Consider the following 23,763-nt stretch of genomic DNA (forward strand, 5'->3'; position numbering starts at 1 on the left):
GATTTCTTTTGAGGCAATGATGCTGAAGCTGAAACTCCAGTACTTTGGCCACCTCATGCGAAGAGCTGACTCATTGGAAAAGACTCTGATGCTGGGAGAGATTGGGGGCAGGAGGAGAAGGGGACGACAGAGGATGAGATGGCTGGATGGCATCACTGACTCAATGGACATGAGCCTGAGGGAACTCTGGGAGTTGGTGATGGACAGGGAGGCCTGGTGTGCTGTGATTCATGGGGTCGCAAAGAGTCGGACACAACTGAGTGACTGAACTGAACTGAACTGAACTAATTTATAGTTGTGGATTTCCACCTACATGCATGGCATCTTGTGTTTGTTGGCTAAGTTGTGCCTGAGTCTTTGTAACCCCTTGAGCTGCAGCATACCAGGTTTCCCTGTTCTTCAATATCTCTCGGAGTCTGCTCAAACTATGTCCACTGAGTGAATAATGCCATACAACTATCTCATCCTCTGTCATTTCCATCTCCTCCTGCCTTCAATCTTTCCTGACATCAGGGTCTTTTTCAATGAGTCAGCTTTTAGAATCAGGTCGCCAAAGTATTGGAGCTTCAGCTTCAGCATCAGTCCCTCCAATGAATATTCAGGGTTGATTTCCTTTAGAATTGAGTGGTTTGATCTCCTTGCAGTCTAAGGGACTCTCAAGAGCCTTCAGCACCACAGTTTGAAAGCATCAATTCTTTGGCACTCAGCCTTCTTTACAGTCCAACTCTCATATCCATACATGACTACTGGAAAAATCACAGCTTTGACTATACAGATCTTTGTTGGCAAAGTAATGCCTCTGCTTTTTAATAAGGCTGTCTATGTTTGTCATAGCTTTTCTTACAGGGAGCAAACATCTTAATTTCATGGCTGCAGTCACTGTCCACAGTGATTTTGGAGGCCAAGAAAATAAAGTCTTTCATTGTTTCCACTTTTTCCCCATCTATTTGCCACGAAGTGATGGGACCAGGTGCCAAGTTCTTTACTTTTTGAATCTTAAGTTTTAAGCTAAGTTTCACTCTCTTCCTTCACTGTAATCAAGATGCTCTTTATACACACCCACGCACACACACACACACACACACACACATCCTCCTCCACCCCTGTATGTTCTCTCAACCAACCACTTGACCATCTGGCCTTTCACTTTCTACCATAAGGGTGGTGTCATCTGCATAGCTGAGGTTATTGTTGTTTCTCCTGGCAATCTTGATTCCAGCTTGTGCTTCATCCAACCTGGCATTTTGCATGATGTACTCTGCATATAAGTTAAATAAGCAGGGTGACAATATGCAGCCTTGATGTACTCCTCTCCCAATTTGGAACCAGTCTGTTGTTCCATGTCTGGTTCTAAATGTTGCTTCTTGACCTGCACACAGATTTCTCAGGAGGCAGGTAAGGTATTCTATTATTCCCATCTCTTTAAGAATTTCCCACAGTTTGTTGTGATCCACACAGTCAAAAGCTTTAATGTAGTCAATGAAACAGAAGCAGATTTTTTGCTGGAATTCTGTTGCTTTTTCTATGATCCAGCAGATGTTGGCAATTTGATCTCTGGTTCCTCTGCCTTTTCTAAATGCAGAAGGGTGACTTTCATTTGTAATTTTTGTTTACCTTGATACAGCTGTACCAGTGATTAGAAGTCTGATGTAGCAACATAATCAATATAAAAACAATATAAAAAACAATATTTTTTTGTACTCAACCTTACAGCAACCATGTGCTAAGTTCTTGAGAGATGGAGACAGAATGGCTAGACATTTAATGAAAATGATAAACACAATCCAAACCTTAAAATGATCTCAGAATGTGTGACCTTTACAGCCATAAACAACATAATCTCAAAAACACAAAAAAGACTTTTATTTTACTTTATAGTATGGTAGCAACCCCAGACTTATGTTGTCATAGAGCAACATCTTGGTCTGAATGATGATCTTTAATTTGATTAGAAATACTTTCACTCATTTATCACTCAAAATGTGGCAGGCAATCTGGTTTCATATTATATATGATCTCAGTAGGAAACGGCAACCCACTCCTGTATTCTTGCCTGGAAAATTCCATGGACAGAGGAACCTGACAGGCTACAGTTCACAGAGTTGCAGAGTTGGACACGACTAAAGTGACTTAGCAAGCCACTGCAGATGTTGATATTCCACCCTCTGGTAGGTAGGAGGTGCCACTGCATCTGCAGTGGTGTAGACTTCAAGACCAGTAAATTGCTGTTCAACCCTTTAGTAGCAAAGAATCCAGTCACCATAAGCCATCAGGTAATTATTCTACTTATTTCTCAAGAATTCTAGGAAATAGACTACATAATTATCAGTTTCAAGTGCCTACAGTACTAATGCTTAGTTGTCAGTGAGTTGAATGAAAATGATTCCAAGGTGACTAGTTGTCCTAACCTACGTCATTACGTTAAAATATGCCAGGCCACTCCCTCTATAAACTCAGCACCAGTTAAAATCAAAACTGTATACTGGAACACCTGTTAATTCAACACTTAATTACACAGAATGTTCAAGTTAATGCCTCATCCCAAAGAGAAAAGCACTCACGGAGCAGCCTTCTTCACAAATGACAGACCTACTCACCACGGACACTGTCTTCATGTGGAGATTTGGAACTGGACGGGTATGCACTAATTTACTACACATTGTGAGGTTAATAAAGAGGTCAACTGCTGGAGACAATTGTGTGAATGTTGGCCAGGATGGTGTCCTGTCTCTGCCCCTCAGAATTTGGCAAAGGACTCTGCTGACAGTGGAAAAGTACTGCGGTTTTGCTTGGTAAAAGCTTTCAAAAACATTTGCCTGTGTTGTTTCTATGGGCAATCAAATGTTATTCTAAAATAATTGATTCAGCTAATAAAAGCCTTCCTTAATGATTTTCTTCTTATTTCACTGATTTTACTTATTTACCTTTCAGGTAGGCATGGTTATTATTATTTCTTTTTTATAACCCCTGTGCCCTTGCCAATTCTTGGGTATGTTCTGGTTTCAGAACTGTATACCTTAAGACTTTTAGCTATAATTTGAGTGAATTTTTACTTAGCAACTTCTACTCATTAATGTTTCAAAACACATTGATGGAGCTCTTATTATGTACCAGCCAGGCACGGTGTTTAGAGTTAAGGATATAGTAGTGAGAAAGATATGTACTTCTTGCCTTTATGGAACTTAGAGTCTAATGACAAAGACATAATGAAGAAACAAAATCATTATAAGCTGAGATAAGTAAAGGGGAAAAAATGATTCTCTGAGAATGTGATTTTTTTTCAACTGGAAAATGAAGGAAAGAAGAGGAGCATTTAAGTTGAGACACAAAAAATGAGGAAGGGAGCTGTATATGGAAAGGGAGAGAGCAGTGAAGGAATGAAGCAGATAACTAAATGTGCAAAATACGGAAGCAAGGAAAGGCTTGGCATGCTCAAGGAACTAGGTAAAGACTTGGGAGCATTTTGGGCAGAGGAAAGTGATGAGATTTGGAGGAAAAAAAAAAAATAGGCAGTAACCAGGTCTTAGATGGTGCTGTAGGAGAATGGGTCTCATTTTTAAGAGCAATGAGAATCCACTTACTGCTTTGAAGAAGAGAAGCTTTTGTGTGATGATGAATACAAATGTGCATAAACATTAAATGGTTTGTTGTAGGGTTCATGCGGAGGGCATAATGCGATCTTTCATCTCAAAAAAGTGCTCATGCAAAATTATAAATAATTTGCCAGTATTACAAAAACATTATACACAAATTGAGTGTACAACCTGTCAAGCTGAATGTGGACACTCAGAGGTATCCTTTTAAGTATATAATATCCTTGGTCCATCACATATTACAGAGGAGCTTGTATAAGGGTTGTTCAAAGTTCCTGAGTGCTCTTGGTTTGCTTCAGACCAAGAGAGGTAGACCCGAGTGCTGGTCTAAAAATATACTTCTGTCATTCCACTGTCATAAGCTGAACTAAATAAATTACAGAATATGTTAGAGAAATAGTGTTGCTAGGTCTCGGGCTATGAGTATGAAACTACCCTAAGTACAGCATAATAGCATGATAAATGTAGGAGCTGATCATTCTTCCATCAAAAACTAAACACTGAGTTAAAAAAAAAAAGTAAAAAGTAAATCATACTTGAAACAAGTTTCTTACCAAGGCAGATTATCAAGCACAAAGATAAATAAATATACTACTTGGTGTAAAATATAATCAAAACAACGAAAGTGTCAGAATCCATTGCTAATTCAGAGGAATAAGTAATAACATCTGTCCAGGAAAATCAGAGGAAAGCTTTAAAAAGAGTTAACATTTAAATTTCACTTTCAGTAAGATGAAGGGAATGAAATGTCAGACAAAGGGAAAGATGTTTATAGAGAAATGGTCAGATTCAGTACTTTGGGTGAAGAGTTCAAAGGAGAATGAGGGCAATTTCAATCAAATCAGCCTCTTACTGAAAAATGTTTTGATTATATTATCAAGTTCTTCTTAGGTGCCATTTCTCAAAATGCCAGTGCTGAATATTAATCATTATTCAGTTGGCTATTTCTACATATATTACTTATAGTCCATTTACCAATATAGAGAGTCATGGTGACTAAGGGGGAAAAAAAAATGTTAGCTTCGTGACCTGTTGGGACTCATATTTGACAAGCCCCACCCAGATGAGTCAGCTTTGGGGCTAACATGAAAGCTAACATGAAGATTCAAAGTGGACCGGCTTCTTTGCTAATAAAACATCGTCCTCATATATAAGTAAGTAAAGTGTTAATGAGATGCTATCCTTCTAATAAGCTTAAGCAATGAAGTAGCAAGAGTCATGAAAAGAAGCCAACACCCAGTTTTCAGAGTATATAACCTCCTCAGTAATGAATTGGATCTTCAGACCAGCATGTTGGGTTCCTGGGACCAACTCAATCAAGGATTTTCACAATATGACCCAGAGACCTATCCACTCACTCAAGAACTTCTACAATGTCCCACCTCTCTCTGCCATCATACATGAATCGAATGTTATAAACTTTGAAGATGGATTCTTTTTACCCAGCAGTTGCTACAGCAGGACCTGGCTCCTGGACAGCTTTCCAGAAACCTGCAGGGAAACCACCAGCTGCATAGTACCCGAAGGTGAACGGGAATTACACACAGAGGAGAGCTGTGTGCAAAACATCTGTCTTTCCAGAGTCGTCCAAACAACTTGTTCTAATTCCAGGCCCTGTGAAAACACAGCATGCCAGTCAAGAAGTTCCTTGGCAGTGTTGGAGTGTGTTTCTCAGCCTTGCCAGTCAGGAAGTAGCCAGCAAATGTGTTCTGTAGTCCAGAGTTGCCAACCTGTGAGCAACATGGCAAAGTCATGTGCACCCAAGACTTGTGTGTCTAAGAGTTGCCAGACTCTGGAATGTGACTGTAGCCAGTGCCAAGCTCAGAGCCTTGAATCCAGTTCCTGCAGTTCTTTGGTCTATGTCACACCAGGGTCACAGCTCCTGGAAACTTCTTCTAACACTTATGAGCCAACTTGCTGTGTTACTGGTGGTTTGTAATTGCCTAGTGAGTGAAGAATCTGCAGAATGTGTAGAGAGACTCAGATTTTAAGTTTCATAAATTGAGTCCTGAAAAATAGGACCTTTTCTTTCTCTAAACACAAACTATTTCTGCCTGTGTTTGTGAGTGAATGAACTATCCTGTACTGTCTCCAAAGAGAAAATTTTTTACTTTTTTTTTCTTTTTTGAGCATTTCTGGTGGTAAGCTAGGCTTCTCCAGTGGTTCAGTGGTAAAGAACCTGCCAGCAGTGGAGGAGACATGGCAGCAGCCTCGGGTTTGATTCCTGGGTCAGGAAGACCCCCTGGAGAAGAAAACGGAAACTCACTCCAGTATTTTTGCCTGGAAATCCCATGGACAGAGGGACCTGGCAGGCTATAGTCCATGGAGTTGCAAAAGAGTTGGACAAAACTGAGCGACTAAAGATACTGTTGGTAAGCGGATAGGAAAGTATGCTAACTATTTTAGGTCACTAGGACACTATTTGTTATAGAGCAATAAGAATTGCTACCAGGGACTAACATGAATGCTTAAAAACTCCACATTACACTTTGACTACTGATTATTATCAGTGGAAACACTAATCATTGAATCTGGCTTGTTATAACATGCTTTAATAGAGAAAGGTAATGGGCTACTAATATCAGAAATACATATAGTACTAGAGTTTAAAGATGCCTTGAAACCCATTTAGTCCTGTGAACTCTGCTGGCTTCAACTGTACCAGAGGTTGCTCATATAGTTAATAACATCAAACCACAAGTCAAATCTGTGTCTCCTCACTGTCCATCATTATTCTATTTACTGTAATACAGCATTCTTTTAGTTAACTATTACCTTGAACCTATTGTTTGACAGGTGCAAGACAGTTTTGAATTTCACCTCTATAAACTTCATAACCATGGACTAGTCAGAGACATTTGAATATGATAAGTTCAGGTTGAGCATATTCACTACAGTTCTGCTATTCTGGTTCCTCTTTTCACTATTTAAGTGTTTTGGGGTGTGTGATTTGGGAAAATATTCTTTGTAGTAAATAAATTTACTTTATTTACATCACAAGCAATTGTTACTATTATTTTTACTTCACATTTTTATGGGTTTTAGGTTATAATTACCCCCGCGTTCCACCCAATTGGATTAAAAGTGTAAATAGTTGGCCAAAAGTTGGCCAAAAACTTCACTCAGGTTTTTCTGGAAGATGTTATAGAAAAATACAAACAAAGTTTCTGGAAGCCAACTCAGTATTTGGAAGCATAAAAGAGAGCATGATCCCTTACCATTGTTTGTATAGCAGATTTTGTTGTTCAGTTGCTTAGTCGCACCTGATTCTTTGTGTGCAGACACCATGAACTGCAGCTTGACAAGCTTCCCTGTTTTTCACTATCTCCCAGAGTTTTCTCAGATTCATGTCCATTCATGTCAGTGATGCCATCCACCCATCTTATCCTCTGCCACCCCTTTAGCCTCCTACCCTCAATCTTTCCTAAAATCAGGATTGTTTTCAATGACTCAATTCTTGTCATCAGGTGGCTGAGGTATCAAATCTTCAGTTCAGCATCAGTCCTTCCAATGAATATTCAGGGTTGATTTCATTTAGGATTGACTGATTTGATCTTTTTGCTGCCTAAGGGACTCTCAAGAGTCTTCTCCAGCACCGCAATGTATAGTATGGATCAGAGTAGGAGAGCACATTGGTGGTAGCCAACCATCAGTCAAAGCGGAGGTGCATGCTAAATATGAAGATGATGAAACCACAGGGTTCAAATATGTAAAGACTCATTAACTTTGTTCAGAACAGCTTGGCTATTAAGAAGCTGTGGATATGGTCTTAATGGATCTCTCATTTTCAGGGCAACATAAAGTAGTGGTTACGAGGGTGGATTCTGAAATCAGATTTCCTTAGCCGTGTTGGTGAAGGATGTGTGAATCCCAGCTGTGTGCTATGTGCAAGTTTTTCAACCATTCTCCACTTCAACTTATTCATCTCCAAAACCGAGAGGATAATGGTATGACCATTGTGAGACCTAATAAGTTAGTAGTTTGAAAGTGGTCAGCACATGACCTTGTGTATAGAAAATGTTCAGTAAAATTTAGCAACATGATTCCCCAGCTCAGAGACTCAATATGAAGGGTGAAGACAGGGATGTGTAGATAAAGTCGGAAACCTATGACATATTAGGAAAGCTATTCATCCAAAACTGAGAAATTAACCTGTTTTGTATCTGGAAAGACACAAGCTGTATCTTACACTAACAGACAAGCTTAAAAACCAAGTGTTGCCCTTTGTTGAAGTGGGCTGGCAAGTATGTCTGACAAATATCTCTATGACAGAACTAGTGTTGATTTACCTGTCAGCTCTGTGAATAGGTTACCCAGAGGTCATCCCAAAGAGGAAGATTTAAAATCCATAAACCACCACTTACACGGGTGCTTCTGTAAAGCCGCACAGCTGAGAGGTAGGTGATGCAGGTCTGAAAGAAGCTGAATGAACACTTTGATTCTGTTAATAGCAACAGAGCACATGGAGATCACATCAGAGTATTTCTGTTGCAAAAAAAAACATTGACATAAAGCTTCTGTCTGAAGCAGCGATGGCAGCAACACAGTGTTGACAGCAATAAGGAGACCTCTTCCTCATGGTAGCTTCGAGGGATTCCAGTCACAGCCAATCATATGGACATAAATGAAACTCGGTAGAGCAGACTGTCACTAATGTAACTCAAATAGGGAAGGGTTCAACTACTCTGGGCCACACATTCTTTCTGGGATGAGCATGATAACTCTCCTAAGGAGAAGTTAGCTGAAGAAGGAGCCAGTATATAATCTACCCCTGTACGAAGCACATTGGAACTCTTTCTAGAAAGAAACTCTGTGAACTCAGGGGCTACAGACTCTTGGTACTGGAATGGAGCCTGGTGTGGATGTGAAGAGATGCTCCATATTCAGTTTAGTGTAGTGGGAATTGGCCTTGGATTATCACTAGACCTAGTTCAAATGGTGGCTCAGATAGTAAAGAATCTGCCTTCAATGTAGGAGACCTGGGTTCAATCCCTGGGTTAAAAAGATCCCCTGGAGAAGGGAATGGCTACCCACTCCAGTATTCTTGCCTGCAAAATCTCATGGACAGAGGAGCTTTGTGGGCTATAGTCCATGTGGTCACAAAGAGTGGAACATGACTAAAGTGAGTAATACTGTCACTTGTTCAAATACAAATTCTGCCATTTCCTAACTATGTGCCTGGGACAAGTTAATATTTCTGAGATTCAGTTCCTTCATTGTTCAGTTCAGTTCAGTTGCTCAGTCGTGTCCAACTCTTTGCGACCCCATGAACCACAGCACACCAGGCCTCGCTGTCCATCACCAACTCCTGGAGTCCACCCAAACCCATGTCCATTGGGTCAGTGATGCCATCCAACCATCTCATCCTCTACTGTCCCCTTCTCCTCTTGCCCTCAATCTTTCCCAGCATCAGGAAAGTTTATCCCTGACTCTTTTCAAATGAGTCAGCTCTTTGCATCAGGTGGCCAAAGTATTGGAGTTTCAGCTTCAGCATCAGTCCTTCCAATGAATATTCAGGACTGATCTCCTTTAGGATGGACTGGTTGGATCTCCTTGCAGTTCAAGGGACTCTCAAGAGTCTTCTCCAACACCACAGATCAAAAACATCCATTCTTCAGTGCCTAGCTTTCTTTATAGTCCAACTCTCACATCCATACATGACCACTGGAAAAACCATAGCCTTGACAAGACGGACCTTTGTTGACAAAGTAATGTCTCTGCTTTTCAATATGCTGTTGAGATTGGTCATAACTTTCCCTCCTTCATTGTAAAATGCAGATAATACCTAATTCATTGGATAATTGTGACAGCTAAATGGTGTCATGCCTACTAAAGGCTCCTTGGAATGTTTGTGTCAAAATATGCAAGAAACCATCAGGTACTTTACATGATATTTGCTTCTTGGATCTAAGCCACATTTTCATGATTTCTCTGTACTGAATTTAAATTTTAGGTTAGTGATCAAGAAAAGCTATTCATGATAGCACAATGGACATAGGTAGTATGGAACATGACTCAGTCTGTGTAGTATTCTTAAAAACTGTAGAAATGATTCAGTGGGTACATGCTACAGAACATTCTTCATAGTTCAAGGAATTCCTTCTTGCCTGAACAGAAAGCCTTTGTTAGAATTTGTGTATTGACGTCACTTACCCTACCTTTTTCAAAATGTAGGTAGCTTAACAGCATGTTTTGTTTTGTTTTTTTTTCTTCCTAGAAGCTGTGCTGTGCGGTGCTTAGTCGCTCAGTCTTGTCCAACTTTTTGCAACCCCATGGATTGTAGCCTACCAGGCAAGAATACTAGAGTAGGTTGCCATGCACTTCTCCAGGGGATATTCCCAATCCAGAGATTGAACTCAGGTCTCCCACATTGCATGTGGATTCTTTACCATCTAAGCCACCAGGAAAGACCAAGAATACTGGAGTGGGTAGCTTATCCCTTCTCAAGGGGATATTCTAGACCCAGGAACTGAAACAGGGTCTCCTGCATTGAGGGCAGATGCTTAGAGAATTTAAAGGACATTTCCTTGTCTATGCCTACACCAAGAGGCATAAAATATCTCTTATTAATTTGATCCTAATGAACTGTGACTTCCAGATGTTCAAGCTGGTTGTAGAAAAGGCAGAGGAACCGGAGATCAAATTGCCAACATCTACTGGATCATAGAAAAAGCAAGAGAGTTCCAGAAAAACATCTACTTCAGCTTTATTGACTATGCCAAAGCCTTTGAGAGTGTGGATCACAATAAACTGGAAAATTCTGAAAGAGATGGGAATACCAGATCACCCGACCTGCCTCTTGAGAAATCTGTATGCAGGTCAGGAAGCAACAGTTAGAACTGGACATGGAACAACAGACTGGTTCCAAATAGGAAAAGGAGTACGTCAAGGCTGTATATTGTCACTCTGCTTATTTAACTTATATCCAGAGTACATCTTGAGAAATACTGGGCTGGAGGAAGCACAAGCTGGAATCAAGATTGCCGGGAGAAATATCAATAACCTCAGATCTGCAGATGACACCACCCTTATGGCAGAACGCAAAGAAGAACTAAAGAGGCTCTTAATGAAAGTGAAAGAGGAGAGTTAAAAAGTTGGCTTAAAGCTCAACATTCAGAAAACCAAGATCATGGCATCTGGCTCCATCACTTCATAGCAAATAGATGAGGAAACAGTGGAAACATTGGCAGACTTTATTTTTGGGGGCTCCAAAATCACTGCAGATGGTGACTGAAGCCATGAAATTAAAAGACGCTTACTCCTTGGAAGGAAAGTTATGACCAACCTAGATAGCATGTTCAAAAGCAGAGACATTACTTTGCCAACAAAGGTCGGTTCAGTCAAGGCTATGGTTTTTCCAGTAGTCATGAATGGATGTGAGAGTTGGACTATACAGAAAACTGAGCGCCAAAGATTTGATGCTTTTGAACTGTAGTATTGGATAAGACTCTTGAGAGTCCCTTGGACTGCAAGGAGATCCAACCAGTCCATCCTAAAGGAGATGAGTTCTGAGTGTTCATTGGAAGGACTGATGTTGAAGCTGAAACTCCAATACACTGGCCACCTGACGCAAAGAACTTACTCGTTTGAAAAAACCCTGATGCTGGGAATGATTGAGGGCAGGAGGAGAAGGGGACGACGGACGATGAGATGGTTGGATGGCATCACCGACTCAATGGACATGAGTTTGTGTAGACTCTGGGAGTTGGTGACCGATAGGGAGGACTAGTGTGCTGCAGTCCACGGGGTCGCAAAGAGTTGGACACGACAGAGCGACTGAACTGAACTGAATGATTTAACAAACACTGTGCACGTATACTTCATCACTGTAAACTCAAACTGTCCAGTTGGGGAAGTATGATTCATTAAGTTCCTTTTTTAAGTGAGGATGAAAATCCAGACAAATAAAGTAGGTTGTCCAAGATGATACAGAGAGTAAATGTGTGGCCAGCATTTTAATCCAGTGAATTGGACTTTGGAGTTTGAAGTATAAGTTCTAACAACCTGATTATATTAATATTAGGCTTTTTATCTCTAGATCGGCTCAAATGTGGGGAAAATTTCTGTGTCATATGAAAGGTTTGTACAAATAATTTGATTGAAAATACTTGGTCTAGTATATTACTTTGCTATGAGTCTATAGAGGCTACAGTCAGAGAATTTAGTATAATTGATTGGATGGTTTATTTATTTATGACCCAGGAATAAATGTTAGAAATAAATTAAGTATATTTCATTGGACTTTATAAAATTTTATAGATTTTTTAACATCTGAGAAAAGAAGAATAGCTCCAAATCATGTGAAATCAACATAACCTAGGTGTCAGGGAAAGTATTTGGATGGTACGGAGTCCAAACTATGTTTTCGACAACATAAGCTCAGTTGTCTGAATGATGTTAGCAAGTTCGTTTTTCATAATCAATAGTTCCTACCACTTTTTAGTTAAATAATTATCCTTTTGAAAATGTTGAGCAATTTGAAGAATCTAATAGGATATGAGACAGTATTTTGTGTTCTGTTGCATCCCAGTCACTGACACCTTTCCTGAAGCCAGAATATTCTTCTCTAGTTCTGCTTCCCATTTCTACCTTCAGAGAATTCCTATTACTCCCTCCACTTGAAATTCTTTTGTGTCAGGAGCTTCCATATTCTTTCTCTAGGACCCAAATGGAAAGAATGATAATTGATTGAAAAAATAGACTCACAGGTTTAGAGAACAAACTTATGATTGCTGGGGGGGGGGCAGGTGCAGGGGAAAGGATTGGGGGGAAGGGAGAATTGGGGAGTTTCAGAGGGACGTGTACACACTGCTGTATTAAAAATGGATAATCGACAAGGACCTACTGTATAGCACACAGAGCTCTGCTGTATGTTATGTGGCAGCCTGGATGGAGGGGATTTTGGAGGAGAATGGATATATGTATATGTATGGCTGAGTCTTTTTGCTGTCCACCTGAGACTATTAAAACATTGTTAGTCTAATTGCTGCTTCTGCTGCTAAGTCACTTCAGTTGTGTCCAACTCTGTGTGACCCTATAGACGGCAGCCCACCAGGCCACCCGTTCCTGGGATTCTCCAGGCAAGAGTACTGGCGTGGGTTGCCATTTCCTTCTCCATTAGTCTAATTGGCTATACCCCAATACAAAAGAAAAAGTTCTTTAAAAAAATAGCTGAGAAAGAACAACCAACACAAAGAAAAAGCTCTATACTTCATAAGACAATTGATAACTCATCACTACTGGTTGTATCGAGCTACAGCTTTGCTATGAAGTGAGCTATCCCATAGGCAGATAGGTACAAATAGACTAAACATTTGTAATTAAATTACATTTTGAATTAAAAAATGCCTTTTTGTGGTTCCATAGTACTAAATCGTTTGCTGACTTTTTGTACAGTTTTCTCTGGCTCTGTAAAAACAAACTCATTAATGACATTGCCTCGGAGGCAAGAGGCAAACCAGTGTGAATGCATCCAGACACAAGAGCAAAGAAACCTCAAAAGTAAATACTGAAAACGGCCCGTTACTATTCTTCCATCACCCAGCACGGCATTGCTTCAAGTCCTGGACGAATGCCTGTGCAGAGATTCAGTAACGACTAATTGACAAAGATAACGAGAGAAAGAAGACCGAAAATTAAATAAAAGGCTAAGAAGAACGCCTCCCTTAGCAGTTCACTGCCTTGTCACTATTGCTTCATGGACTGTAGCATGTTGCTTATTTAAATTGAGTGTGCAGAGTGTAACACTTAGATTTAGAAGCCCTCTTCCACCATAAACCCTGTCAACCTTTACAGTAGGGTTATTAACTACTGGTTTTTTTTCCCCCCTTGGAATGAACTACATTCACTCTGACACTGTGTAGCAGGAAACTGATGTAATAATGCATGCTGAAATTCTCAAGAACAAAGTATCTTCCTCTAGATTTTATTTTTTTATTAAATTAAGCTGCAGGAGTCAGTGAAAGAACCACATTTTAAATTTTAGCTATATTGATATTCACAAGTGCTATACTGTATTTATTTAATGATTGGGTTTATAGTAAATCACAGTAAAGTTTTATCATGATCACAGGTGTACTTATCAGATTAAACTCAGAATATCCCCACTACTACCAAGTGAGATATTTTTCGGAAATATTTCTCGGGAAACAGAACTAGGCATCGGTGTAGTTCTTTCATTTTTCAAGTCTGTATTAGTTTAAAGTGGGCCTGCTCTCTTCTATTTCCCAGAGGCTGTGGTTGATGGTGGCTTGGTCTCTAGGAGTCTGGTTTAATTTCTTGCAGGGAATGACTGTGGCAATCAAAGCATTGACTTTGAGGTGGTCCTGGAGGGGCTTCTAATGGAAAGCTGTAGCTCTGGGGCCCTCAGGCTACACATGGAATGTCAGGCAATCTAAAAACAATATGCTATACTCTGGCCCACTGAGCCACTCTGGAGGGCAAATACCATCTGAAACTCTGTTATGTGTTAAAGGTGTTCCATCAAGGTTAAGTGTCTGCCATGCCTTCATCAGGTAGCTGAGTGAAATGTTGATGTCTTAAATATTCCTGGTAAGGACCACTTGCCTATTCATCCTCCTTACTGTGGATCTTCTTATGCTCCCTCATTGCTATCACAGTTACATTTCCATAGAATCATAATTATTTCTAAGTGTTTAAGAGATGTTTAGTGAATTTCATTAATCAGGCAGTTAGTAAATACACTTGCTGAGGTTATGTGATTTACACAGAGTCACGGCTAGAACTCAAGCGTAGTGACTCTCATTCTGGTGTTCCATTGGACATAATCCAAAGTATCCCTTGTAAGAAGCTCATTAAAAGTGTTTAAATATACTAAACACAATAATTTTAATGACCCGTATAAGTACATTAAAGGCCACACGTAACACATATGCTGTGTACTAAGTCGCTTCAGTCGTGTCTGACTCTTTGAGTCTATGGACTGTAGCCCGGAGGTTCCTCTGCCCATGAAATTCTCCAGGCAAGAATACTGGAATGGGTTGCCATGCCCTCTTCCAGGGGACACATAACACATAAAAAAAACTTTTATTTTGTAGTTTTTCAGTTGCTAAATCGTGTAAAAACCTTTATAATGTGGCCTACCTTAAGTTAATATGGCAGATGTAATAAACATTAATCTCTCCTCAGAATTTCAAGTATCTTTTCATGAAGGTTGGAATATTGCTTCTCTAGATGCATAATTTGCTGAATTGTAAATAAGACTGTAGTTTCTTTGTTTTAGAGACTCAGTGCATACTTTTCCATGGTTGTAATTAGCCATTTTTCCTGAATTCTAAATACCTGTGTTTATCAACATTTTTGAAACAGAGAGTCAGGATAAAGTCTGCACTGGTTACCAATAATCAACACTTAAAAACTTCTAGCTGAAGCACTAGAGGAACTCCCTGGTGGTTCAGATGGGAAAGAATCCACCTGCAGTGTAGGAGACCTGGGTTCAATCTGTGGGTTCGGAAGATCCCCTGGAGGAGAGCATGGCAACCCATTCCAGTATTCTTGCCTGGAGAATCCCCATGGACAGAGGAGCCTGGCAGGCTACAGTCTATGGGGTCGCAAAGAATCGGACATGACTGAGTGACTAAGAACAGTAGCACAAGAGGGAAGGATCACTAAATGTGAGTGTTTGGCTTAGAATCCACATTAAGGTCATCTTGTCCTTCGAGACTTGCTCAGCTCAGGGGTTCCACCATCTCCTCTAATAACTCGTCCTCTATGTGATTCTTATCGGTGTTGAAGCTGAATCCAGCCTCTGTACCCCAACACCAAATTAAATCTTGGACACAGAGTTTTGGGTGAGGTAGAAAATAACAACTTTATTGCTTTGCCAGGCAAAGGCAGACACTGTGGGCTAATGCCCTCCAAGCTGTGTGTCCCAACCTGGAGCGGGTAGTGAGAAGTTTTACAGTAATGGTTCAAAGACGGTTGATCAGCTTGTGGACATTCTGATTGGTTGGTGGTGAAGTAAGTCGGAGTCAGCATCACCAACCGCCTGGTTCCAACCAGTTGGCTGTCTCCTCCAGGGGATTATGAGCTTATGAGCAGCATACCATTAACTTCCCCCACCTGGTAGGGGTTTCAGTATCTGCCAAACAGCTCAAAGATTCTGTTATGTGTATCCATTTAGGGGGAACCAAGAACTGGGCCCAAGGCCACACTGTTGTTTCTTTTGACTATTCTTCCCTTGTCTCTGCATTCCCCCCGCCTTCTCTAATTAACAACAGTTTGAATCTGCTTGTTGGAACTCAGCGAAGATCTTGGACACCGAATGAAGCCTGTAAGCAAGAAATGGAGGAAACAGAAAAACTTTTGTGCTCAGGAGCCCCACAAAGTCCTTGTAGGCCTCTGTTGAGCCAGTTGCAGTCATGGCAGAACTCAGCTCTTAAAGGATTGATGAGAAACTGGAGCTACCAACCAGCATGCCTGTACCCAGCGCCTGTGAAACCACCCCCTACGCTTCTCGGACGGTGGTATGTCCATACCATATGACAGAGCCTGTCATACAATCATCAGTTGCTTTTTTTTTCTGAAGTCTTTAGTCCCTGCTATCCAGAAACCTGCACCTAAAGCTTTGTGCTACATGGATAGCACACAGCTACATACACAGGTCTCACGGCCATTCGTCCTTTGGGCTGTAACTTAAGGTGTACCTGTGACTGAGGTTCAGCAGTGCTGACCCCTAGTGGAGAGCCTTTTCTCGATAACAAATGAGCTACATTGTTCATCAGCTTTTACCCCTGAGTTCCATATCTTAGAAGGCTTCCCTGGTGGCTCAGTAGTAAAGAATCAACCTGCTAATGCAGGAGATGTGGGTTCAATCCCTGGGTGGGGACGATCCCCTGGAGGAGGAAATGGCAACCCACTCCAGTATTCTTGCTTGGGAAATCTCGTGGACAGAGGAACCTGGTGGGCTACAGTCCATACAGTCGCAAAAGAAGTTGGCTACTACTGAGCATACACATTCCAACTCCAAATCGGTATCTTATACCTTATTATTGAGAATTCCTAAGTAAAGGACCTACACAGTACTGTCTAGTCTAGTTGAGAGAGGCGGGCAGTCTTTTAAAAGACATGTTATATGGTTACATTGTTTTAAAGAAGAATTTGCCTTACCCAACTGCTGCTTTACTATTTAAGCTTAAGACTATTAACTAAGTCGTGGTTTACGGTTCTTCTGATTTTATTATTGTTGTGTATTTTAACTTATTTTGGCTATGCTGGGTCTTCATTGCTTTACCCAGGCTTTCCCTAGCTGTGGTGAGCTCTTCACTGTGGTACAAGTGCTTCTCATAGCAGTGGTTGCTCTTGTTAGTGAGCACAGACTCTAAGTACATGCCCTGCAGTAGTTGTGGCTCGTGGGCTCAGTAGTTTTGGTGCATGGGCTTAGTTGCCCAGGGCATGTGGAATCTTCCCAGACCAGAGATCGAACCCGTGCTCTCTGCATTGGCAGGCGGATTCCCACCCACTGCACCACCAAGGTAGTCACTTGTTCTTTGAATTTGTCTGATTTTTAATGTCCTTTAAGGTTTTAAGATATGTTTTCCATATAGCAGCTGTTTACTTCATCTAATAACTTTGACTGATTTCCACTAGTCAGTGCTGCATAAATTTGTCATCATTATTTCAATATTACTATGATTGTTACACTTCTATTAAAATTTGTTTTATTACAGGCTTGCTGAAATGAATAGAGTTAGTTATGACAGTGCAGTGCTGCCATTCCAACTACAAAGGAGAGACTGGTCAGAAACGGCAATGAGAACCGTGTAGAAGTGGAGTCAGTCGCTCAGTCGTGTCCGACTGTTCACCACCCCATGGACTGCAGCCCTCCAGGCTCCTCTGTCCATGGGCTGCTCCAGGCAAGAGTAGGGTGGATTGCCATTCTCTTCTCCAGGGGATCCTCCTGGCCCAAGGATTGAACCCAGGTCTCCTGCATTGCAGGCAGATTCTTTACTGTTTGAGATACAGGGAAGACCTAATAAGAACCATAAAAGGTTCAATATTTTACCCTATTTGCAAGCTAACAAGATAGCCTGTCACAGCTTCATGGAAGCTGGCAGAAGACATGGGACACTTGGATCAGAGACAAAGATCTTATTATGCATGGCAAAAGCAGAAGCCAGAGTGTTAGCATTTGCAGTAATTTCCTGAGCCTCAATTGCAAAGGCCAGTAGTAAGATGGGCAGATGATATCTGCATACATAGTGAGTTGTTTTATAGAAGAGGAATCTTCAGCTCAGAAGCCTGAATCATGGACATGAGAATGGACAGGAAGCATGCCTGTCATTTGCCCCAAAGAGAAACACTGTATCTATTTTCCTATGCTGTTTGCTATACAGATATGCTTGCAAAGTTAATTCAGAACAGAGGGGACCTGTGACTGCTTTAAAGACATGCAGAAATGCAAGAGACCTATGGGGACTTTTTACCCCCCAATATCCAACACTTGTCTAAACTGCACTGCTTCTAATGAATTTTCCTGTGAGAATGCCACTCCATTGGCTAATCTGATTAATCTGACCCACAGAGATTACAACCAAATCCATTCAATATATCTTACTCAGTGTTTCAGTAAGATTAATATTAAAAGGTCTCCAAGCAGCATTAAATGGGTAGAGATTTTCTTTGACAAAGTCTTGAGTCAGCATAAGCATCAGTCACAGAATCTGGTAGCTGAAAGGGGTCCCAAAGCTACCAGCACTTCGAAATGTGCAGCTCTTCCCAATTAAGGGGAAATCTCCTCTGGTCTTGCCGAAATGGGGAAGTGTAGGTCTCTAACACTTGAAAGAACAAAAGTACCCTGAACAGATCCAAAAGGCTCCACCCATAAGGTCACATTATCCTCTCTTTCTTTCGGTTTCTTCATTCTTTGAAAAATTTTTTGCATGATCACTAAAACCTGAAGTCAGTTCACTCACGCTCAAGCCTAATGTTGAAATGCCAGGTAATGGATGGTAATTACAAACAGTACTGCTTTATTCATCATAAAATTAGGTCTTCCATCATCTCAGTGATGTTTTATATCACTTTCAAGGAACCTACTGATTTTAAGACCTTTAGTAAAGCACCATTTGCTACATGATCCAGTCCACAAGTATTTTAGATAGGAAAATTTCCTCCATCTTTTTCAGAATGAACCGTCATTTCTCTGGAAAAGAACTAGTGATAAATGAAAATGGGACATCTCTCCCTTTCCTACTCCCAACATGGAAAAATATAAACATACAGTTACAATTAGTAACTGTTACTAATGTTAACTGTTATGAATAGTAACACACGGTTACTATTTACAGTAACCAATTATCAGGTTTTCAGAGAAGCCTGGTAGGCTGCAGGCCATGGGGTGGCACAGAGTCGGACACGACTGAAGCGACTTAGCAGCAGCAGCAGCAGAGTATTTCATCACAGATTAACTGAATTTATAAAATAAGGCCATCTCTAGAGGTATAGTCAAGGAAAAAGATGAAAGATTTTAAAATATTTTGAGAACAATACTAGGGGAAAAACAAACAGACTCTTAAGCTTGGAGAAAAAAAAAAAAAAAGGCATGAATCTATTCTATCAGAACCCGGGAATAGACTATTATAATCACCAGGATAAAGAATTGAATCACTTAAATGTCAGTCTTTCAACTGAGGAAGTGAGGATTCTCTATCTTTTATGAAGTGTTATAATGCTTCGGAGGAAAAAAAATGTTACCGGGAACTCAGAGTCTTCACTGGTCCCTGAGTGCTATTCTCTCTGGCAGGATAAAGGTTTGCTAGAGCCCAAATCCCAGAAAGCACCTATTGATTTTAGTGAGACTGCTGAGTTGCTGACAGTCATAGCATTGCTATTTTGATCTCATGTTCCATTAGAAAGAAAGAAAGAAAAAAAAAACTAAAAAACCTTTGCACTCTAAAATGACATTTTTGCTTGTAAATTCTTCTAGAGTTCTTGTATGTCTAGAGAGTCTGCGGTAAAAAGAAACCAGGAGAGATACTTATCCTATGCAAGGCAATAGCTGAACAAGGGGCTCCTGTGACCTGGAGGTGAACTGTGTACCCCTGCCTTTAAAGTGCATTATACAAGAAAATCCAAGATAAGCACTATGACAGACCTATACCTATTTTTTTCTAAGAGGTTTAGAGTAAATCTGCTTTCACTGTGAAAAGCTCTCAAAGAGCCAAAAGCAACAGTTGGTTCTAATTTATAAAACTAATGGCCAAAAGGGTTGAAGATATATATCCACATACAAATATATATCTATGTCCTTGATAGATTAGAAAATATCAGAAACCATGACTTAAGACAAATTCTGCCAATCCTTGATAAATTTTCTCAACAGCCATTTGCCATCAGACACATTGATCTACATGTAAGTCTTCAATCTGATATAATCTTATAAAGGAAAAGACTCTGAAAGTATGAATATACGTGTTAATCATATATTTAATATATATTAATAAGACGATAAAGAATCTGCCTGCAATGTGGGACACCAGGGTTCAGTCCCTGGGTTGGGAAGATCCCCTGGAGGAGGGCATGGCAACCCACTCCAATATTCCTGCCTGGAGAAACCCCATGGACAGAGGATCCTGGTAGGCTGCAGTCCATGGGGTCACAAAGAGTTGAACACAACTGAGCGACTAAGCACACATACACATATGTATGCTTATTATATATTATTTAATACATAACATCTGAACCACCAGGGAGGTCCCATAAGTGAAGAAGAATATATATATTTAATTGAATCACTTTGCCATACACCAGAAAACAACTCAATATTGTACATCAACTATACTTCAATAAAAATAGAAATATTTGAAATAAAGTAAGAGATAATATTTTGGGGGCTCCAAAATCACTGCAGATGGTGATTGTAGCCATGAAATTAAAAGACGCTTACTCCTTGGAAGGAAAGTTATGACCAACCCAGATAGCATATTCAAAAGCAGAGACATTACTTTGCCAACAAAGGTCTGTCTAGTCAAGGCTATGGTTTTTCCAGTGGTCACGTATGGATGTGAGAGTTGGACTGTGAAGAAAGCTAAACACCGAACAATTGACACTTTTGAACTGTGGTGTTGGAGAAGACTCCTGAGAGTTCCTTGGACTGCAAGGAGATCCAACCAGTCCATTCTGAAGGAGATCAGCCCTGGGATTTCTTTGGAAGGAATGATGCTGAAGCTGAAACTCCAGTACTTTGGCCACCTCATGCGAAGAGTTGACTCATTGGAAAAGACTCTGATGCTGAGAGGGATTGGGGGCAGGAGGAGCAGGGGATGACAGAGGATGAGATGGCTGGATGGCATCACCGACTTGATGGATGTGAGTTTGGGTGAACTCCAGGAGTTGGTGATGGACAGGGAGGCCTGGCGTGCTGCGATTCATGGGGTCACCAAGAGTCAGACATGACTGAGTGACTGAACTGAACTGAAGAGATAATAAAATGCATGAACGGAATAGAGAAAAAATTCACTAAAACATTTTCATCCTTTTTTAAAAATAAATATGTGCAAAAACAGCACATTGGGCATATTTAGCAATGCAAACACAAATAGACTATACTGTTTTTAATATAGAGAAGCAAATATAAGATATAAAATAATAAAATGTAAAGTATGAAATGATCGGTATGATAGGAGATCAATTCTTCAGCGCTCAGCTTTCTTTGTAGTCCAACTCTCACATCCATACATGACTACTGGAAAAAAATAGCTTTGACTAGATGGACCTTTGTTGGCAAAGTAATGTCTCTGCTTTTTAATATGCTGTCTAGTTTGGTCATAGCTTTCTTCCAAGGAGCAAGCATCTTTTAATTTCATGGCTGTAGTCACCATCTGCAGTGATTTTGGAGCCCCCAAAAAATAAAGTGTTACTGTTTACATTGTTTTGCCATCTATTTGGCATGAAGTGATGGGACCAGATGCCATGATCTTAGTTTTTTTTGAAAAGGGAAGTAGATACAAAGAAAAAAACAAGTATTCCATGGGATAGAAAGAGAATCATGAGATTAGAGCATTGCTGAAATAGAAGCAAAACAATGTTTCAAAACAGAGAGCATGGACAGCAATGTCAAGTGTGCCGTGAGTTTAGAACAAGGGCCCAGACTGGGTAGTGCATTGGCTACAGAAGTAATCATGTATGGTCTTTAAGATAAGAGCTTAAAATATTGGCCAGCATAGAAATTAGATTTCAAAGAAACAGATGGAAAAAACAAGGGAAAATAATCTTTTAAGACTTGATTTTAAGCAAAGATTTCTTAAATACAGAATCAAAAACACAATCCATAAATTAAAAATTAATAAATTGAACTTCATCAAAATTAAAAATATAAGTTCTTCAAAAAATCATTATTATAGAAATAAAAAGACAAGCTACAGACTGGCAGGGAATATTTGTAAATTCTACATCTAAGAAAGAAATTGTCTTTAAATGATTTGAAGAACATGCCAAATTCAACAATAAGAAAGCAAATAAGCCAAGAGAAAAATGGACAAACCATGGAGCAGTTTCTTCACTAAAGAAAATATAGAGATGGAAAATAAGCAATGCTTATTCTCAAAATCATCAGTCACTAGCAGATTAAAACCACAATGAAATATTACTATATATACTTAATAGAATAAATAAAAAATTTACAAGTATGCCTATTGCAAATGTTAGGGAAAAAAAACAAGCACCTTGAATTCTTATACACTACTAGTGGGAATATAACAGTCACTTGGAAAATAGTTGGACAGTTCATTAAAACTTAAACATTGACTATCATATGATTACCTCATTCCATTTCTAAATATCTACCCAAGAGAACTAAGCGCATATGTCCCTTTAAGAACTCACACCCAAATGTTTATAGCATATTTGTGTTTGTAGTTTCCAAAAATTGCATACAACACAATTGTCCATCAATACATGAGTGAATAATCTTGCTGTATTATATCCAGGTCAGGGAACACTACACAGCAATACAAGGAACAAACTACCTCATGGGTGAATCTCAAAACAAGTATACTTAGTAAAATAAAGAAAAAAACAGAACATATGTATACCATTTTATTTCACGTAATAAAATGTTAGAACATACAAAGTAATCCAAAGGTAGAAGGAAGATAAATGGCTGCCTGGGGATGGGGTAGGGGTGGAGTGAAGTGGAGAGAAATGGGAGGGAAGAATGCATGGGACACAAGGAGATTTTGGGGGGACGATCTTGATTTTGGTGTAAACAAAGGTCAAACTTATCAAACCGCACTTTTTAAATATGACCGATTTTCTGCACATGAATTATATCAATAAAGTTGATAAAATATATTGACAAAGAGAATAACTAAAACATTTGAATAGAGACACTGTGAGGATTAAATCAGTTAATACATGTAAAACGCATAGAACCATGTAAGGAATGTAATAGTGAAAGTGAAAGTTTCTCAGGTGTCCGACTCTTTGCAACCCTATGTACTATACAGTCCATGGAATTCTCCAGTACCAGAATACTGGAGTGGGTAGCCTATCCCTTCTCCAGTGGATCTTCCTGAACCGGGAACCAAACTGGGGTCTTCTGCATTGCGGGCAGATTCTTTACCAACTGAGCTACCAGGGAAGCCCCAAGAAGGGCTCGGTAAATAGTCGCTATTAAGGTGAAAGGGACACAGCATAACTTAAGCATGAATTGTGAAAGGGGAACCTCCACCTACACTCTCTTTAATACAGGTATGAAAGGGTGTTAACAATTTTCTAACACCATTGAGGGAAAGTTGTTGTCTATGAATAAAGTAGGAATGAGTATAGCAGATTTTGTGCAAATCATGTATAAACCATAGCTTCCACTTCAAGAATATTTTAGTAAAAATTCAGCTGAAAGTAGATTACAGTCTGACGACTTTATCAGTTACCCCAAACTCTATATCTGTTCGTTCGTGCATGCTCAGTCATATCCAATTCTTTGTGACCCCATGGACTGTTGCCCGCCAGGCTCCTCTGTCCATGGAATTTTCCAGGCAAGAATACTGCAGTGAGTCGCCATTTCCTACTCCAGGGAAACTACATCACTTCTTTCAATTGATTATAATTTAGTGATTTTATACAAGGTGCCCAACAGGGGGTGCTAAAGTTAGGACACCTTACTATGTGGCAGATCGCAATGTACTGACTCCAGACAATTAACAGGTTA

General features: G+C 40.0%; 1 protein-coding gene across 1 annotated transcript; it reads left to right on the forward strand.

Moving 5' to 3' along the window:
- The first annotated feature begins 4,913 nt into the window (after positions 1 to 4,913).
- LOC133249117 (keratin-associated protein 27-1) lies at positions 4,914 to 5,619 on the forward strand. Its single transcript, XM_061419230.1, has one exon. It carries the CDS (start codon positions 4,927 to 4,929, stop codon positions 5,530 to 5,532), a length of 606 nt encoding a protein of 201 aa, XP_061275214.1. The 5' UTR covers positions 4,914 to 4,926; the 3' UTR covers positions 5,533 to 5,619.
- Positions 5,620 to 23,763: the final 18,144 nt, after the last annotated feature.

The sequence above is a fragment of the Bos javanicus genome, chromosome 1 (genome assembly GCF_032452875.1).
Source record: "Bos javanicus breed banteng chromosome 1, ARS-OSU_banteng_1.0, whole genome shotgun sequence".
Classification (NCBI taxonomy): Eukaryota; Metazoa; Chordata; class Mammalia; order Artiodactyla; family Bovidae; genus Bos; species Bos javanicus.

What these genes read in the sequence shown, in the direction of transcription:
- LOC133249117 (XM_061419230.1), top strand. Translation starts at nt 4,927, where the DNA reads ATGACCCAGAGACCTATCCACTCACTCAAGAACTTCTACAATGTCCCA.